The sequence below is a fragment of the Dendropsophus ebraccatus genome, chromosome 3, assembly GCF_027789765.1.
Source record: "Dendropsophus ebraccatus isolate aDenEbr1 chromosome 3, aDenEbr1.pat, whole genome shotgun sequence".
In the NCBI taxonomy this organism is placed as follows: Eukaryota; Metazoa; Chordata; class Amphibia; order Anura; family Hylidae; genus Dendropsophus; species Dendropsophus ebraccatus.
In genome coordinates, this window is record NC_091456.1 from 92,925,490 (window position 1) to 92,945,893 (window position 20,404).

At 43.2% G+C, this 20,404-nt stretch overlaps 1 protein-coding gene across 3 annotated transcripts in view; it reads left to right on the forward strand.

Annotated features, from left to right (window-relative positions):
- Positions 1-20,404, forward strand: part of HOOK3 (hook microtubule tethering protein 3) — a 75,568-nt gene that overhangs the window by 35,172 nt on the left and 19,992 nt on the right. For 2 of the 3 annotated variants that reach the window (XM_069962216.1, XM_069962217.1), the window contains exons 9-15: positions 4,756-4,919; positions 5,818-5,958; positions 15,782-15,983; positions 16,067-16,177; positions 18,106-18,193; positions 18,293-18,362; positions 19,711-19,851. In XM_069962216.1, the coding sequence (XP_069818317.1) occupies positions 4,756-4,919; positions 5,818-5,958; positions 15,782-15,983; positions 16,067-16,177; positions 18,106-18,193; positions 18,293-18,362; positions 19,711-19,851 (917 nt within the window). Of the gene's footprint in view, positions 1-3,201; positions 3,265-4,755; positions 4,920-5,817; positions 5,959-15,781; positions 15,984-16,066; positions 16,178-18,105; positions 18,194-18,292; positions 18,363-19,710; positions 19,852-20,404 lie in introns of all 3 variants that reach the window. The other variant, XM_069962215.1, reaches the window with a different exon arrangement.

The following is a 20,404-nucleotide window of genomic DNA, read 5'->3' on the forward strand; positions in this document are numbered from 1 at the left end:
GGTCCTCTATCCTTATGTACCAGTCTGCCATTAACCTTATTCATGTAACATGTTTTTCAGTGTACAGTGTAATGTGCTGTTTGTTAACCCTTATCGCTCATATAGCACTCTGAAATCAAGGGCTCTTAAAATATAAATAACAATAAATCTCTATGGGGGAGCCAAACGCTTCTGAGCGCTGAAGCGTTTGGTGGCTCCATAGGAGATGAACAAAATGTTAGGTGCACTGATTGGTCTATTTACTGCGGTTGATTGATCCCCATTCTCAGGATCATGGGATGGGGTGGGGGTAGGGGGGACCCCAGCAACCAGGATGTTCTCTGCAGTTGTGCTCAAAAGTTTACATACCCTGGCAGAATTGGTAGTGAAGGTTCTGGAGTGGCCATCTCCGTCTCCTGTCATTATCATTGAGCCACTCTGGGGAGATCTCAAGCACACTGTTCGTGTAAGACAGCTCAGGAATTTACAGGAACTGGAGGCTTTTTACCAGGAAGAATGGGCAGCTTTACCATCTGAGAAAATAATGAGCCTCATTCACAACTACCACAGAAGACTTCAAGCTGTCATTGATGTTACAGGGGTCAATACATGATATTAAGAACTGGGGTTTGATTAGGGTCATTTGGATGTTTTTGGTTGTTATTATGATTTAGGAAGAGAGCACACAGTAGTTGACGATAAATGGCCGCAGCCAGCCACTAACTATGGGTGGGGAAAAAAGCTTTTGTGTTATTCATATTCTCTGGAAAAAAAAAAGAAAGAAAGCTAAAATTCTGCCGGTGTATAAACTTTTGAGCACAACTGTATCTATCTATGGATAGGGGAAACCTTCCCAGATGACCAATTTAAGTACATTTACAGCTAATATTTTAGTTTTTAATAGTGGGATAAAGATCAGCAAACATTAACATCCTTATGGTGGATCTCTTGGCTTATTTGTAGTATGATATCTTTGTATACATTTTTTTTTATCATTTGTACCTGTTTTTAGATAATAAGCACTGCGCTGTTGTAATTAAAACTCATTTTTTTCTGCATTGATTTTCATTTGAGCCAGTGGCATATACACAGCTATTAGAAGAGGTAGAGCTGCAGTCCACGTCTAGACAGCTGCTTTAATAATAAACTGTAACTCCTATTGCTTTCTGGCAATAATAACATAATAAAATATGCCGAATAGGTGCCTTTTTTTCTATATGTTTGGCCATTATGGTTTGTGTTCAGGTCAGTGTATAGACAAAGTAGAAGAATAGATCCCGGCACACATCAAGTAGAATTCTGCTTAGTTTATTGGTGCAATATATACAGGGTAGGAGGACGTGTTTTGGCTAGATAGCCTTCATCAGCTCATGAAGCTCAAGGAGCTGATGAAGACTATCTAGCCGAAATGCGTCCTCCTCTTCTTTATATATTGCACCAATAAACTAAGCAGAATTCTACTTGATGTGTGCCGGGATCTATTCTTCTACTGTTCTGGGGCAAGTCCTACCACGAGCACCATCAACCTGACAGAGTGCTGGCTTCTACAACCAGTGTATAGACAAAGACTGAAATTATTTGCTACGCATACCTGCCTTGCCTTGATCTGCTCCTCTTGGAGTGAGACACTGATAATGTGATAATGGTAGCCTGATCGTTGGGCTTTGCATTGAGTTTCCAGCATTCAGGCTGCCAATCAAGTGTCAGTGGCTGGGAAGAGGGTAGAGGCAGCGTGACCACATGCCGCTGGGGCTATGCCCTCATGCCTACTTACATGGCACCAGGATGGATGCATAAAGATGAGATTTTGAAAGTGCCATCCTGCCAGAGACTGCCAAGCAAAGCGTCAGAGAGCTGTGACCGGCAGCTGTAAAGTACAGGGGCCAACTCACTTCCTTGGGGAGGTGATGCGTTCCCTTTAAACAGTTTTTTTCTATTGTTCCCAAAGCTGCTTTCTATCTGCTGTATTGTATTGCCCCCAAACGTTATATCAGTCACCAATATACACTTATTACGGGACACAGGGCACTGGAGGGACACTGAGCATCCCTCTGCCATCATCCTCTCCAGCAGCTACAGCCCGCACAGCTCTAGGAGTCGGGTCGTGACATCACCATTTTATCCAGGAAGTAAAGCCTTGATGCAGTGGTAAGTGCAGGGAAAAAAGCATTTCCCGTAATAAGTGTATATTGGTAATTTGTATATCTTTTGGGGGGAATACAATACTTCAATAAAAAATTTTGCCAGGCTTCTCCTTTAAATGTGAATGATCTTCAGGCATTTAGAAACATACTAAAGTGAAACAGGCACCAACATTTATACAGGGTTTACATTAAAGTGCAGAATACAGGCAAAAAGTTTGCTGACCACAGAATGTCCTTTCTTATTAATGGACCAAATGTGGTCTTCTAATGACTACATTCAGTCTATTTCTGAGTGTATACTTTAATTTAGCAGGACTTAAAATCCCAATAGGCGAAAAAGGTATACGTTTTGAGGAATAGGCTGATTGTAGCCACTAGTAGACTATGTTTAAGCAAATAAAGTGAATATGCCTAAAGCAGATATACAGTGGAAGGAGCATTTTTTCTGGTATTCCTATGTATACCACAGAGAGTGCACTTGAAAGGGACGCTGTTTTTATGCAAATCTCTAATGTTAATGTCGATTCACCAGGTATAAACATACAGCTATTATACCTACATCCCATCTCATCAACTCATACTTGTGTATTTTTGAATTTATTTAATTTTTTTGCAATTGATAACGTTTTTCACAGTAAGATGGCAACTAGAGATGAGCGAATATCGAGCATGCTCGCGTTCGGCATTTGATTAGCGGTGGCTGCTGAGGTTAGATAAAGACCTAAGGCTATCTGAAAAACATGGATATAGTCATAGGCTGTATCCATGTTTTTCAGGCAACCTTAAGGCTTTATCCAACTTCAGCAGCCACCGCTAATCAAATGCCGAACGATCGGGCTCGGACGAACTCAAGCATGCTCGATATTCGCTCATCTCTAATGGCAACCATTCAGATTTCCCCAAAATTGCCCAAAGGCATTCCTCGGATAGTGGAGGACATGTCACAAATCTCTTGATTATATTATATTGCCAGCACATGAGTTTGTGAATACATAGACAACAAGGTGTATCATTATGTGCAGGCATCCAGCAAAGTCAGTTAACTCCTTTTTTGTTTTACTTCCTGTGCTAAAAAAAGGCGTACTCTATCCAAGAGGAGCGAGATAAACTGAGATATGAATGTAATGATCTAGAAGAAAGGGTAAAGTTGTGAATGCCCACACCCCAGCATCAAACACCTACTAACACAATGCTTCTTTGGTCTGCACATGCACTGTGTTTTACTGCTCAGAAATACTAATATTGGTTAACATGTATTACAGTACAATCCAGTAGAGGTAATCAGTGTAGCAGCATGACTTGCGTATCTGCACAGAATAATACGTAAGATAATTATATATGAAATTTTTTTTTTCATTTATATATATTTTTTGCTTACCAGCATGAAAGTGTTTTTTTTAAGGTTTTGTCAACTGTTAAAGAGCTTCACAAAGGTCATTGCTCTTGTGTGCTGGCTCCTCCTGACTATACCTAGACATTGAATCACAGTCACTTGGCAGCTTGTATAATTGTTAAATGGCAGAAGCGGGTACCTCTGTGGTTTTTTTGAAAAGTCTTAAACTTTTGGGTGACTCAGAAGTGCCTTGTAAGTGCATGGAAGCTGTGCAGAGTTTTTTTGTGATCTTTCATAGGTCAGAATGCTTGAAGGTAAAGGGCCCTATACTGTACATTTGAAGATATAACAATTCCTCTTCCTTTAATATATGGCATGTCCTAGGCTCAGCTCACATCACTTTTAGAGTTTCTGTCTGAGGTTTATGTCAGCAGGATTATTGTCGGGTAAATGAAGGCCTATGGATACGTTTGGTGTATGTGCCCATAGCTTTTCCCGATGTATATGCCAAACATAGGCTCTAAATGTAATGTGAACAGTGGATAGGTCATTAAAGCATATCTGTCAGGCTATGTTCATACAGCATTTAATTAGCGCTATTTTTCTGTGAATTGCACGGTAAAATAGCTCTAATTAACGCTAAATAAACGCTATGTAGGAACATAGCCTTAGAATAAAAATCTTTGGACATGTCTAAAGTTTTGATCTGTGGGGTCTCCCTGTCAAGACCCCCATCGATCAGAAGTATAAGCTGGGAGCAGCAGGGCTGTACTTCCCTGCTGTCAGTCCTGGTACGGCGGACTCCGCTTGAAGTTCCTATTGTCCCATTGAGTGCATTTGCAAGCTCAATCCACCGTCCGCTCAAAGAATTGACATCGGGCAGGGCCCAGAATGGAGATCAGCGGGGGGTACAGAGGTCCCCCCTTCCACCGGAAATTAGGGGAAGTTTTTCCTCCCAATACCTCTTAAAACTATATACAAATGAAATTTTATTTTATACAGTTTTTTTTCTTGTCATAAATGTAGTTACCTTTAACCCCGCAGTGATTGTCATAACAACGTGTCTCTGACATGTCTGTTCTCTGTGGATGGCATGCTCCATGGTTTGATTAAAGGGGTTATCCAGGATAAGAAAAAACATGGCCACTTTCTTTCAGAAACAGCTCCACTCTTTTCTCCAGATTGTGTGTGGTGCTGTTTCTATATGAAAGTGGCAATGCTTTCCTAAGTCTTGATAACCACTTTAAAAATCTTTTCATCTTCAACTCTTACTTAAATATTGTTTTATTTCTTTTTAAGGTTGCAGCGCTCCAAGAAGAGAAGAGCAGTTTACTTGCTGAAAACCAGGTTCTAATGGAACGCTTAAATCAGTCTGATTCTTTAGAAGATCCTAACAGCCCAGCTGGAAGAAGGCATCTTCAGCTTCAGACCCAGCTAGAGCAGTTACAAGAAGAAACCTTTAGGTAGAATATATATTTTATGTGCAGCCATAGAAAGTAACAGATAACTAAACACATAGATATGGACTGACATAGTCCCATAGAGTATACATACGCCTTTTTCTATGCAGCTGAGATTTTTCCAAAACCTATTTTTCAGAGAAAGTCCACACAGATATTTATGTACAGTAGATTTTTTTTTTTTTTTAATCTAGAGGATTATGATCTTGCACAGAAATGTCCGCATAGGCGAAGGGGAAATTCCACTTCCAATGCAGCGTATAGCTATGTTCCCACTTCTGGAACATATCGGGCAAAGGCAGATGTCTATATAACAAGGCTGCCAGGAAAACATGGGTACAGTCCGGGGCTGTAAGATGTTTTCCAGGACTTCATCAGGCGGCATCCAATTTCTCTAGACATCGGGAGTTGAATGCAAAGTGTTTGGGTTGGGCCATGCGGCTGAACCCTGACATTTTTCCAATGTTTGCTCATCACTATTCAGCATTCATCACTAATGTGCGCATAAAACCATGTCACTGCTGCAGCCATTTCATGGCTTCCACAGTTTGACATAAGACCACTGAGCCAAAGTTTGGCTGCAGCAGTGATGCAATTTTAATGACCCTTACCCCTTTCTGTTGGCCTGTTCATTTGAGCACTTGAGTACTTTGGGGGAGATTTATGAAAGGGTGTAAATATACACCTGGTGTAAACTGCCCACAGCAACCAATCACAGCTCCTTTTATATTTTACCAGAGCTGAAAGCTGAGCTATGATTGGTTGCTCTGGGCAGTTTACACAAGGTGTATATTTACTCCCTTTCATAAATCTCCCCCTTTGTCTTCTGTTCACACATTATGCATAATAGTATTACCTTTGATTCATTGTTCTTCTAAACAAAGTTTTATATTTTTTCTAGGCTTGAAGCATCCAAAGATGATTACAGGATACGCTGTGAAGAACTAGAGAAGGAGATCACAGAACTAAGGCAACAGAATGAAGACTTAACAACACTAGCCGATGAAGCACAGTCATTAAAAGATGAAATGGATGTGCTAAGGTGACTGCAAAGATTTCTTATCTATATTTTATTGTTATTGTTATTGCTATTGTTATTTTTTAACTCCACATCCATTGATTTAACCTTAAATGCTTTTTTTTTTTTTTTTAAATGTGTGGCCCCCAGCTGCATTAAAAATAACAAATCCGTATACTTGCCTGGCCGACTCCTCTTCTGCTGTTTGTTTGCTGGGCTTTGTTGATGTTCTGTGTGGACAGGTTATAGCCGGTCAGCAGCCGACCTCTATACTGTCAATTTTCATCAGCCACTTAGCAGGCACTTTTTGTCCACATGGAACATTACTTGAACTGGGCGTTCAGACAACCAGAAGCAATGGGGGAGCGGACTGGTAAATATACCATATTATTATTTTCAGTCTGGTCCAGGTCACATATTAACCCCTTAATGACGGAGCCACTTTTCGTTTTTTGCGTTTTAGTTTTTTCCTCCTTGTGTTTAAAAGGCCATAGCACTTGCATTTTTCCACCTAGAAACCCACATGAGCCCTTATTTTTTGCGTCACTAATTGTACTTTGCAATGACAGGCTGAATTTTTGCATAAAGTACACTGCGAAACCAGGAAAAAATTCAATGTGTGGTGAAATTGAACAAAAAAACGCATTTCTTTTATTTGGGGGGTATTTGTTATTACGCCATTCGCCCTGGGGTAAAACTGACTTGTTATGCATGTTCCTCAAGTCGTTACGAATAAAACGATATATAACATGTATAACTTTTCTTTTATCTGATGGCCTGTAAAATAAAAATTCAAACCATTGTTAACAAATATATGTTCCTTAAAATCGCTCCATTCCCAGGCTTATAGCGCTTTTATCATTTGGTCTATGGGGCTGTATGAGGTGTCATTTTTACTTTCTATCGGTACCTTGATTGCGCATATACGACTTTTTGATCGCTTTTTATAAATTTTTTTCTGGATTTGATGCGACCAAAAATGCACAATTTTGCACTTTGGGATTTTTTTGCGCTTACACTGCTTACCGTGCGAGATCGGGAATGGGATTAATTAATAGTTTGGGCAATTACGTACGCGGCGATGCCAAACATGTTTGTTTATTTATTTACTTTTATTCAAAACATGGTAAAAGGGGGGTGATTCAGACTTTTATTAGGGGAGGGGGCTTTTTACTAATAATAACCTTTTTTTTTTTTTTTTTACACTTATACTAGAAGCCCCCCTAGGGGACTTCTAGCATAAGTGCATTGATCTCTTATTGAGATCTTTGCTGTATAGTTATACAGCAAAGATCAATGAGATCGGCACTCGGATGCTCTCGGCTGCTGTAGCCGAAAGCATCCGAGTGCCGAGTCGGGATCAGCACCATTTTGGCGGAGACCCCGGCCGGCACCAGTCACGGAGATCGCTCGTCCAGGAGGAGCGATCTCCACCACTAAACACCAGGGAAGTGCTGCGTCCGGTAATCGGAAGCAGCTGTCATCTTTGATAGCTGCTTCTGATTACTGTATTAGCGGGCACGGCAATCGGATCGTGCCCGCTAATACTTGCAGTCCCGGCTACAAGTGGCACCAGGGACGGCAGCGGTTCAGAGCGGGGTCGCCCGCAGCCCTGCTCTGAACACCTCTTAGGGACATATGTTGTACGGCTACGTCATATGTCCCTAAGAGGTTAAACAATACACTCCCTCTAAAACATACAAAATAGTTTTATACATAGTTTTATCTTAGAATACTCCTTTAGGGTGCGTTCACACCTACAGGATTCGCAGCAGATCCGCAGCAGATTTGATGCTGTGTTCAGTTATTTAAATGAAATCTGCTGCGGATCCGCAGCAGAAAATACGATGCGGATCCGGTAAGTTTGAACACACCCTAAAATGGGGAATAACTTTTTACACGACTTGTGCTTGTCTCACTGTAGGACTGCTCACAAATCTCTAATTTATTGCCTTTAGGCTAAGTTTCTACCACATTGCCCTGCATGTTTGGTGTATATGTCAGGAACCTGGCCAAAAGGGATTCTGACGTATACTGCAGCGTAGACAGCGAGCCCTTTGAGTTTAATGGGATGAATACAGGTGTCTGGGGACATGTTTGACCCATTTTCTAAACATATATATATTTACTTTCTGGGACTGAAAAAGCATGTCTGCCTGTGCTTTTCAGTCCTGCAGAATTAGAGTACAAACACACCGTATACACAGCAGATCTGCAGCAGATTCAGGGTATAAACCCACACACCGTATACGCAGCAAAAACGCAGCAAATACGCAGCAGATGTGAAGGTGAAGATTTGATGCTGTGTTCAGTTACTTAGATCTAATCTGCTGCGTATTTGCTGCGTATCGCAGTAGTAAATGCGCTGCATATACGGTGTGTGGGTTTGTACCCTTAGGGTATAAACCCACACTTAATGGTGAAGACTTGATGCTGTGTTCGTATACGCAGCGTATTTTCTGCTGCGATACGCAGCAGATAATATCTAAATAACTGGTGTGTGTTTGTACCCTTAGGATACAAACCCACTTGCCGGATCTGCAGCGAGTCTCCTTGCTGCGTTTTTGCAGCGAGACTCGCTGCAGATCCCAGCCCTATACTTTCATTAGCAGAGAAACTGCGATTTTGTCTGCAGCCCTCCCCATTAACGCCCTAGCCGCCGGACATTATACATTACCGGGTCCCCGTTCCTGCTTGGTTCGGGGCTCCCGGTGATTGGCCGGGCAGAACGTGCCGGGAGCCGCCGAAGCAAGCAGGAGGGGGGACCTGGTAATGTATATCCTGCCTGCCCCCGGCCGTATGATCGCCCCCCGCACCTTCCGGCCGTACGATAGCCCCCGGGGGCTGCGGGGGGACGATCGTGCGTCTGCGGGGGGGCGATCGTGCGGCCGGGGGTGCGTGGGGCGATCATGCGGCCGGGGGCTGGGGGCAATCGGGGCTGCGGGGGGGGCTATCGTACGGCCGGGGGGTGCTGGGGGCAATCGGGGCTGCGGGGGGGGCTATCGTACGGCCGGGGGGTGCGGGGGGCCATCGGGGCTGCGGGGGGCCATCATGCGGCCGGGGGGGGGGGGGCGATCATGCGGCCGGGGGGGGGGGGGGGGGCGGGGGTGCGATCATGTGGCCGGGGGCAATCAGGGCTGCAGGGGGGGGCGGGCAGGATATACATCCTCCTGCTTGCTTCGGCGGTCCCCGCTCCTGCTTGCTTCGGCGGCTCCCGGCACGTTCCGCCCGTCCAATCAGTGCGCTGCCCTGCCGCAGCGCACTGATTGGCCGGGCGGGCCGTGAAGACATCGGGAGCCCCGAAGCACGCAGGAACGGGGACCCGGTAATGTATAATGTCCGGAGGCTAGGGGGTTAATGGGGAGGGCTGCAGACAAAATCGCAGCAGGGATGTACATCCCTGTTGCGAGTTTCTCTGCTAATGAAAGTATAGGACTGGGATCTGCAGCGAGTCTCGCTGCAAAAACGCAGCAAGGAGACTCGCTGCAGATCCGGCAAGTGGGTTTGTACCCTTAGGGTATAAACCCACACACCGTATACGCAGCAAATACGCAGCAGATGTGAAGGTGAAGATTTGATGCTGTGTTCAGTTATTTAGATCTAAACTGCTGTGTATTTGCTGCGTATTGCAGTCGTAAATACGCTGCATATATATGGTGTGTGGGTTTGTACCCTAAGGGTATAAACCCACACACCGTATAAGCAGCGTATTTACTGCTGCGATACGCAGCAAACACGCAGCAAATACGCAGCAGATTAGATCTAAATAACTGAACACAGCATCAAATCTTCACCAACAAATCTGCTGCGTATTTGTTGCGTATCTGCTGTGCATATGGTGTGTGGGTTTGTACCCTAACATGAATTTTGAAATTAGGCTTTTATTCGTGACTAGTTGACCAGTTCTTCCTATTAAGCTCAGTGAGCCTGCTATCTGTAGTAGCATATGTCGGCATCCCCGTGTGTGTGTGTGTGTGTGTGTGTTTTTTAAAAAAAAACAACGAATTTTAGGCTAAGGCTATGCTCACACTACGTAAAAAAACACGGCCGTATTTGCGCAAACAACGGGCGTTATTTTGTGAATAATGCTCGTTTCCGCAAATACGGCCGTTGTTGTGAAATACGGCTGTGTTTTTTACGTAGTGTGAATCCGGCCTAATAGTGTAGCCTAATGGTGCATTTACATAAAGATTTATCTGACAGATTTTTGAAGCCAAAGCAAGATATGGATTTCAGAAGAGGAGAGATCTTTCCTTTATGACCTGTTCTCTGTTTATAGTCTGTTCCTGTTTTTGGCTTCAAAGATCTGTCAGATAAATCTCTCTGTGTAAACACACCATTAGTTGATCTCTGAGAGGCCTCCCCTCCTGAATGTTAGGTGTGTCTGGCTTCTAATCAGCAACGTGCACCTGAGAGCCCACACCCCTATATAAGATTTCAGGTTAGTTAGTTGTTAGCTTTAGCCTTCTCTTTGCCCTTTGTTGTGCTGGTAAGTATGGTGCTAGTTTTCTGCAATTCCACCCCCCCCCCTCCTTTTTGTCAGTGACTTGCCCTGCTTGAGTTCATGGGCTGCTTTTCCTCATATGCATTTGGATTGAATTTTGAATGCATTAACCACACTCCCCATCCTCCCATAATAGCCTCAAGATGTTGCAGGTTTATTGGCAATATTGTGTCTCTCCAAGGGGTGACTTGTGGGAACTGGACCATAGTGCTGTTATTGTTATTTATTCATTGTCTATTAGATTTGAAGGAGTAACCAGTTTAAAACAATATAAAAGAACTTAAAGGCCCACTCTATGTTAACATAGACACTTCCCAGACAGGTTTATGTTAAGGCCATTGTTCAAACCTGTAATACAGGCAAATTTTGTTATGCACAGAATTTTAGAACTATTGTGACAAAACTATTGTGGTTTTTAGACTGGTGTTACATACAAAAACATTACAAAGCCAGAAGTGGAAGTATTCCCTTATTATTTCCCATTTCTTCTAGAGCCACTCCTGTCTTTGGCTCAGAAGCTGCATCAATAACTACATTGGCATTTTTTTGAAACGTTATATTTTATGATGTGGTTTTGCACAAATTGCCACCAAAACACATAAGACAGGTTTTCTTTCTAGAAATATGTCTATATATATATATATATATATATATATATATATATATATATATATATATATATATATATATATATTTTTTTTTTTTTTTTGGGGGGGTAATGGTTTTTGCAAAAACATCATTTTGACATTGGTGAACACATTTTTAAGAAAATAAGAGTAGACAGAGTGACTGAAAACTCAAAAGTTCATAATCAATGCTCAAGTTTTACACAAACACATTGGGGTGCTCACTTCTACATAGATGCTTAAAAATAATCCATTTTAAAGAGTTAAATGAAGCGTAGAGGGCACTCACCATTAAAATCTTGCAGCTTTATTCCTGGAAAAATTTTAAATGCCATACACGGCTGGGCAGGCAGCGAGTGCTCCAGTACATTCATAGTTGTGTGACAGCTGTTTTGCAGACGTCTGTTCTGTATTTGTAATGTAACATCTGTGTACATCAACATCTGTGTACATGAGAAAAATGGCCGTACAGAAGTAACGCCACATTCCGTGTTCCGCATGGAAGTGGAATGCCTCTAACGGAGGACTCCATTACAGGCATTCCACGTCCGTGCTCTGTGCGGAACATGGAACGTGTGAATGCGACCTAAGAGCAATAAAAATACTCGTTATTTACTAACTGTTTTTTGCAAAAACTGGTATAAATGGCTGTATGTAAACCTCCATTTAAATACTGTGTGTGTGTTCCCAAAACCAGAAATGCCCCAAACACATGTACTTCCCATCTCCCACTGACTTCAGTGGTAGAATATTTTAAAAAAAAACATATGATTTGTGAGTATTTTTACCAAAACCAGGTTTGGCGGTAGTTGAGGGGGTAATTGTACCATCTGCGCAATTTTTTTTAAACAGATGTCACACACTGTACATATTCTTGTGTTCCTTCTGCAACTACATGCATTACTTTTTGTGCAACTCTTTTCTTAAACGGCTTAGCTTAAAAAGTTCACTAGGGTAGCAGTAGAGTGCTGCTGTGCAATTTTTATTAAAATTCTGCACATGATAAACACACAATTTTGGTAATCTGAAACCAAGCTCCAAGTTTCCTTCTAGTCCAAAGGCTGAGTATTTTTGAACGTGGCATAAAAATCTAGCTAATTTGCCTTGATAAATTATGCACCTAAAATGCATAAACTCAATATTAGCCCCCAAAAAAGAGCAAACATGTTGATACATATGCCCCAAAGTGTGTAAAATAAATATGCTGTTTTATGTACCTGAAAACATTATTTGGCCATGTACACACAGTGTATTTGCCGTTAAACAATGGCCGTTGTTGCAGAGTGCAGCAACTGGCGTTGTTTAACAGCACTGCTGAATTGCATAGTAGTGCATGGAACAACGGCTGTAGGCTGTATACACTACCGTCATTGTTCTCTGCATCCGCACAAAATAATTGACAGGCCTGTTTTGTGCTGTTCACTGAACAGCGGCCTTACAAAATAGCCTGAGCTCACAGCGTAAAGTAGAGCTCCTGGCCGCACGATACATTGTGTTCTATGGAAAATTGGAGTGCGGGCACACCCGAATTTCCCCGCATTCCAAATAAAGTGATGTTCATCCAGAAGATATTGTAGTATCGGCCTTGACCCGGCTTTGTTCTCTGGCTGTTCATGAGCTTTATAATGAATTACACAGAGAGTCCCATCACAGATAAGTGTTCAGTCTATGATTTGCAGCTAGCACATAGGCCCTGTATCACAGGCGGCACACCGGTGTGTGAAGGGGGCCTTAGAAAGGTCTGTGTAATTTCTGACCTCTTGGGGGCTCACATTATATGATTATCACATAATATAACTATGATTTCAGGCTATGTTCACACATGGCATTTAATTAGTGCGAATTAAGGCTATTTTGAAATGGATTGCACAATTAACAGCCAAATAGCATGTGAACATGCCTAAATAGTATATTGTTATCATTTTAAATAAAACATTGTCTGCAGGTCTTTTTATAGAAAATCAAAGTTTTGTGCATAAAATAGGAACATTCATTGTTCCCCCCAAAAAATTGCTTAATAGCTAAACAGGTTACAATGTAAGGCTTTTGCCTTTTTTGCGACGTATAAAATGAAATGTCTGGTCATTTTTACGTACCAAAATATGGCTGCAGTGTGCTATGTATATTGCCAAAAATAATTCTTCATAGCCATTTTTTGGGGTTATAACTACCAATATGACAAAAAGTGTAAGAAAAAAAGGCCTGAAAAGTCCAAAAATACTAATAAACTCCTACTCATTTCTGAGCCTGAGAATGGCACATGAACATAGCCGTATAGATATTATTGTGTACCATAACTCAAATAAATCAGATAAATCAGTAACATAAAACCATAACCATCTGCATTTCCAAACTGTTCCTTGTTAGGATTCCTCTAGCTTTAATAGCTCTCAGCACAGGAAATTGGAGCAGGAAATCATAGTAAAATTCAGACATATTTCCTGTGTTCCTAGACCAGTTTGTGTTTTGTCTTGTATGCTAATGTATGATGCTGTCCACTCCCATCATTCAACAAGTTGTCAGGCGCAGGAGCTGTGCCTATGCCATCCACGGCAGGTACCGGCGGTCACTGATAGCCGGGCACCCGCTGCATCTGCCATAGTGCGAACGCAGCATCTATAGTGTAGAAAAGAGCAAGAATTCTCCCTGTCTTCACATAATGGTTGTGCGATCGCACAGCCTAGATGGTTGCTATGAGAGCAGAAGGCTTCTCTGAGGCCTCCTGTGTTAAAGCTATGGTGGCTGTAATATGCTTGTCATCAGGCAATCATTAAAAAAACACACGCAAATTAATATATAAGTAAATATTGTGTAATAAACATATTATCCCCGTAGCCCCTGATGCTAATAATAAATGTAGGGAGAAAAAAATATATACATCTTTAGTATGGCCGTGTGCGCAATGACACTGGCAGTAAAATGATCACGCGATTGAACCTGCACGGTGACCGCAGAAGTTAGAAAAATTTAAGTTTTGTCACTTTTTCATGAAATGTGAGCATTTTTCACTAGAAAATTGTAAGGATATCTGCCAAAATTTATCACTAACCAAAAGTACAATATGTTACGAGAAAATAGTCTCAGAATCACATGGATAAGTTATAGCATCCCTGAGCTATAACCACATAAAGTGAGACAGGTCAGATTTCAAAAATGGCTCTGGTCCGAACTGGTCCTGAAGGGGTTATTGTCTCATATAGCGAATTTCTGTATGGTTGAATGTGACGTGATGTGACAATGATAGGACAAAACAATTTTAGAACAGCTGCATTATTATCTTTCATCTTTGTAACTGTCATGTGATCACCTGACTGACTCCCAATAAATCATTGTGTAATAACATCATTGCTTATCAGATTTCTCCTGGCAACTTTACTTGCTAAGGGCTCATGCACATTGAGCAAAAAAGGCGGATTTTTGAGTGGATTCCGCACGAAATTCCGCCAATTTAAATTGAGCAAAGCACTTTTCCATCGTTTTCAATGGGCTTTGCGCTGTGCTTTTCACACAGTGGAATTTCCGTTGCGCATCCGCTTTCTGCCCAAAGAAGTGACATGTTACTACTTTGGGCGGATTCCGGTAGAGGAATCCTATAGAAGGGTGGGTTCACACTACAGAATTCGCGTGGATAAATTCCAGCGGATTCGGTCACTAGTATGCGCTCACAGCCGCGCGCCTCTCCACCCGTGCCATAAACACCATTCTACGGGCGCGCGGTTGTGAGCGCGTACTAGTGAAGGAATCCGCCGGAATTTATCTAGTGTGAACCCGGCCGAAGTGAATGGGGCTTGAATGCTGCTTGAAATTCTGCATGAATTCCACTTCCATTCATCCTAAATTCAGCTCCTATTCGCCCAGAGCAGAATAAAATAGGAATAATACTTTTCATTAAGAAATGTGAGTCTTTATTTTGTTAAATAATTGCTGTTCTATTTGCCATTGAAGTGTCAGCAAGGCGGAGCTTGGAGTCTATAGTGACCTTTGTTCACAAAGTGCCTCTGCTCTTATTTCCTTCCCTCTTGCTAAGTGTTGCCAAGCCCTGATAAAATCCTGCACATGTGCCATCAACTTTTATTGCATAGGGCTAGTTGTTAACTTGGCCAACTCGCCATGCATGAGCTGCAATGCGTAACAACGCCATCTGCTCAGGAATTCAACAGGGCTAAAGGCCCTGTTCCACCAACAGATCTGACGACAGATTATCTGCCAAAGATTTGAAGCCAAACCCAGGAACAGACTATAGAAAGAGAACAGGTCATAAAGGAAAGACTGGATTTCTCCTCTTTTTAAATCCACTCCTGGGTTTGGCTTCAAATATTTGGCAGATAATCTGTCGTCAGATCTGTTGGTGGAATAGGGCCTTTAGCCAAGTCCTGGCTGCATATCAATCGGTGAGAAAAAGTGCAAGGTAGACTCTGGGCTACACCTCTTTGACAGTTTAATACTTCAGTGGCACATACAACAGTGATGATTCTGTATGTTATAGAATGAAATAAAGACACTGCTTATTCATAGGTAATATTACAATACTCTTGAATGTAACACTGGCAGCACCTTGGGAATGTTTTTTTTAACATGACAGATCCACATGGAGTTTTTGCAATTCAGGTTTGATTGCGGAGCCGCGGTGGTTAGATAGGTAATACAATGAAACAATATTGACATCTTAATACATATGTTTCATTGAATAGTATACCAATGCTGTGTCACCTTTCAGGCATTCGTCAGATAAAGTGGCAAAGTTAGAGAGTCAGGTAGAGTCTTACAAAAAGAAGCTTGAAGATTTGGGAGATCTGCGAAGACAAGTAAAACTGCTAGAAGAGAAAAATACCATGTACATGCAAAATACTGTCAGCTTGGAAGAGGAGCTCAGGAAAGCGAATGCCGCTCGCAGTCAGCTGGAGACCTACAAGAGACAGGTACTTTTCTGTCTTTTCAAGGCTTTGAGTTATTTGTGGCATTCCTAATTTTTCTAATGCAATATGGGCACATTTCTGAACAGGTTGTGGAGCTTCAGAATAGACTGTCGGAAGAATCTAAAAAAGCCGACAAATTGGACTTTGAGTACAAAAGATTAAAAGAAAAAATTGACAGCTTACAGAAAGAGAAGGATGTAAGTATTTTTGTAGCTGTGATCAAACGGCATAATACACTGGGGAAAATATATCAATGTATTTACACCATGTTTTTTGTTGTAGGGAAAAAAAAATAAAAATATATATATATATATGTATATATATACTCCGCTACTGCCCCCCCCCCCCACGCTGTCCCCAATAAACACTGCCTGCCTCCCCTCCCTGCTGGCCCCAATTAACCTAATGTTTGGTCCCTTGCTGGTCCCAGTAAGCATTGTCCACCCCACCTCCACTGCCCCCAATAAACATACTGCCACCTGGAAGAGGAGGGAGCTGATCTTATAGGGGAGGTCCCAGGGTCACAGCAGCACAGAGAATGTCAGGAGTGGAGGGTGCTGATCTTATAGGGGAGGTCCCAGGGTCACAGCAGCACAGAGAATGTCAGGAGTGGAGGGTGCTGATCTTATAGGGGAGGTCACAGCAGCACAGAGGATGTCAGGAGAGGAGGGTGCTGATCTATAGGAGAGGTCCGAACAGCACAGAGGATGTCAGAAGAGGAGGGTGCTGATCTATAGGAGAGGTCCGAGCAGCACAGAGGGATGTCAGGAGAGGAGGGCGCTGATCTAATAGGGGAGGGTCACAGCAGCACAGAGGATGTCAGGAGAGGAGGGTGCTAATCCTATAGGAGATGGTCCCCCTCTTCCCCCCTTATAGATGGTACCCCTCTTTCCCCCCCCTTATAGATGGTACCCCTCTTCCCCCCCCTTATAGATGGTACCCCTCTTTCCCCCCCCTTATAGATGGTACCCCTCTTTCCCCCCCTTATAGATGGTACCCCTCTTTCCCCCCTTATAGATGGTACCCCTCTTTCCCCCCTTATAGATGGTACCCCTCTTTCCACCACCCCCCCTCTTATAGATGGTCCCCCTCTTCCCCCCCTTATACCCTTATTGATGGTACCCCTCTTCCCCCCCTTATACCCTTATTGATGGTCCCCCTCTTTCCCCCTCTTATAGATGGTCCCCCTCTCCCCCCCTCTTATAGATGGTCCCCCTCTTCCCCCCCCCCCCTCTTATAGATGGTCCCCCTCTTCCCCCCCCTTATACCCTTATTGATGGTCCCCCTCTTATAGATGGCCCCCCTCCTATAGATGGTCACCCTCTTTTCCCCCCTCTTATGGATGGTCCCCCTCTTTCCACCCCCCCCCTCTTATAGATGGTCCCCCTCCCCCCCCCTTATAGATGGTCCCCCTCTTCCCCCCCTCTCTTATAGATGGTCCCCCTCTTTCCCCCCTCTCTTATAGATGGTCTCCCTCACCCCCCCCCCCCCCCCCCCCCCCCCCCCCCCCCCCCCCCCCCCCGTGCAGGCAGATTTAAAAAAACAAACAAAAAAAACTCACCTTACAACCCGTTCCCCCGTCGATCCTCTCCTGTCCTGCAGGCGCCGTCTGTCCCTCGGTTGTTGCGCAGCTGCCGGAGGTGTCCCGTCCTATCCCCCGGCAGCGCGCGCATCACAGAGCTCCCCGTGCGCCGGAAGTCACAGCCACAAGCGCACGGGGAGCTCTGTGATGCACGCGCTGCCGGGGGATAGGACGGGACACCTCCGGCAGCTGCACAACAGCCGGGGGACAGTAAGAGCAGGACTCTTGTGACCGCAAGCAAAACAATGCTTGAGGTCACAAGAGCCTGCAGTGGCGAGGGGGGGCCGGGCCGCAGCGGCATTATAATGTGGGCGGCGTGGCATGGGCCCCCCGGAGCCTCGGGCCCCGGGCGGCCGCCCAAACCGCCCACATTATAATCCGCTAGTGACACACACACATGAAGGAAACCACATTTACATTACCTATTAACATTTTGTAGTGTGTTCATTGCTAGCGTGCTCACAGCTGTGCCTACCTTTGACGCTCAAACAATTGTGCATTGTCCTAAATGACCTAACCGTTTTTGTTTTCTTCCATAAAAAGAGGCTAAGATCAGAAAGAGATTCCCTGAAGGAAACTATAGAGGAGCTAAGATGTGTACAGGCTCAGGAGGGTCAGCTTACCACAGCAGGTAACCTACAGGGTGCTTCCATAGTTGGACAGAAAGGCTCCATGATTTTATGCTACAGTGATAGGTTTTTATACTGTTTTCTGTAATTTCTTTTGACAGGATTAATTCCTTTAGGTAACCAGGAACCGGCAGACAGCTTAGCTGCAGAAATTATTACACCTGAAATAAAGTAAGTGTTGTTTGGTCTGATATGATGACAGTGTGTCTCTCTTGCTGTCCAAAGAATGACTTTATGTAAACTCCTGATTTTTTTTTTTCCTTTTAGTCAGGTAGGTCTCTTTGTTGTATGTAAACAAAAAAGATCACATTACAGTAACAAATTCACATCCAGTAGGTATTGGAAACAGAATAACTACAGACTTTTTACAATAAGTAGTGGTGCTCAGTCCGCACTGAATGTTAGTCCTGGGGCTGAGCACCAAGAAGGTTTAGGGCTTCCAATCTCTCCCTTATACCAAGTGGAAACATAGTCACTCGTTCCCTTTAACATACATTTAGAGATGAGCGAACCGGGTTCGGTTTCGAGATTATCCGAACCCGAACGTTCGGTATTTGATTAGCTGGGGCTGCTGAACTTGGATAAAGCTCTAAGGTTGTCTGGAAAACATGGATACAGCCAATGACTATATCCATGTTTTCCACATAGCCTTAGGGCTTTATCCAACTTCAGCAGCCACCGCTAATCAAATGCCGAAAGTTCGGGTCCGGATGGACTCGAGCATGCTCAAGGTTTGCTCATCTCTACATACAGTATTTTAAAAGTAAGTTTTTACATTCTGCCACTGCATCTAGTTTCTCTTCCCCCAAGAGATTATTTGCATTTGTTATATTCAGCATGTGATCCCTGATACTTTGCTTAAAAGGGATATTCCTACTTTCTGGTATATCCACATATCCTACTTCTGGGACCCTTGCCCATCTGGAGAACGGGGATTACCTAATTCCTATAGACTTTAATGAATAGGCGCACTGAAATGCAGCTGCCTATCCTGTAATTTAAATAATAAAAGTGTCATCTGATGGCTGCTGTTAGTCAACATCACATGACCCACATTCTCCAGAGCAACTGTGCCCCAGAGATCAGGCATATATGTCATATCTGCTATAGCTGACAGTACCCCTTTAACCCCTAGCAACCTGTGATAAAAATGTGCGTCACAGTTGTCTGTCAGTTCCTACTCCATGATGTACATTTTCTTCATGAAGATCTTGCAGGTGCAGTTTCTTGTCAAGGGACCCTGCTAAAACATAAGGAATATACCAAAAGGAAAAACCCCTATGAAGAGTGATTAATGCGGCTGAAATAATTGTCCTCAAGTCATAGCTTCTTTTTTTTTTTTTTTTTTTTTTTTTTTTTTTTTTTTTGAGGGGGTGGGGTGGTCTTAATTTTGGAGAGCTAATGAATGTTCTTGGGGTGCTGTCTGATAAGCCGCCTACACCGTACAGCTAGGAACTTAATTGCAAAGTCAGGCAGAAATTAAGAAGCGGCAACTAATCATAATGTGTTTCTTCTCAAGGGAGAAACTGATTCGCCTCCAGCATGAAAATAAGATGTTAAAAATTAATCAAGAAGGATCAGACAATGAAAAAATCACTCTGTTACAGAGCTTGCTTGATGATGCAAACACGCGGAAAAATGAGCTGGAGACAGAGAACAGGTGTGAAAAGCCATATGCTGTCTTGTTGTTGCCTTGAGACAAAGACTGCAATCCTTGCCAACTTGTGTTCTTCTTTCCCTTTCTGCTGCGTTATCTACAGTATTGGAGGAAACCTAACATGCAATTGTTATGTACACATTACCCTTTCTGGGTGCACAATACTAGCCATGTATAGATGGTGATACTTCTCACCTTCATCATTCAGTAATGTATTGGGACCTGACTGATTTCTTGGCAGAAGGGCAGATACTACTCCTTACTTCAGACCACTTAGTTATACCGCATTGTTTGCCATTCAGTTTATGTAACCTAATAATACAGACATGGTGGGTTTTGAGCTGCAGGTATCATCACAAATCTGTTGGAAGAAATCTGGTATAGCCTTGCATGTTGCAATAGATATTGTCATAGGTGTAAGGCTGGATTCACATATCTGTAGTGCAGCCCATGACAGCGGACCCGGCTCGCACTACGAATGTGCATCCGTAGTGCTCCGTGCTCCACTTACAACATGTCCGTTTTTTGCGGCACAGCTCTTGGCCCCGTATACACG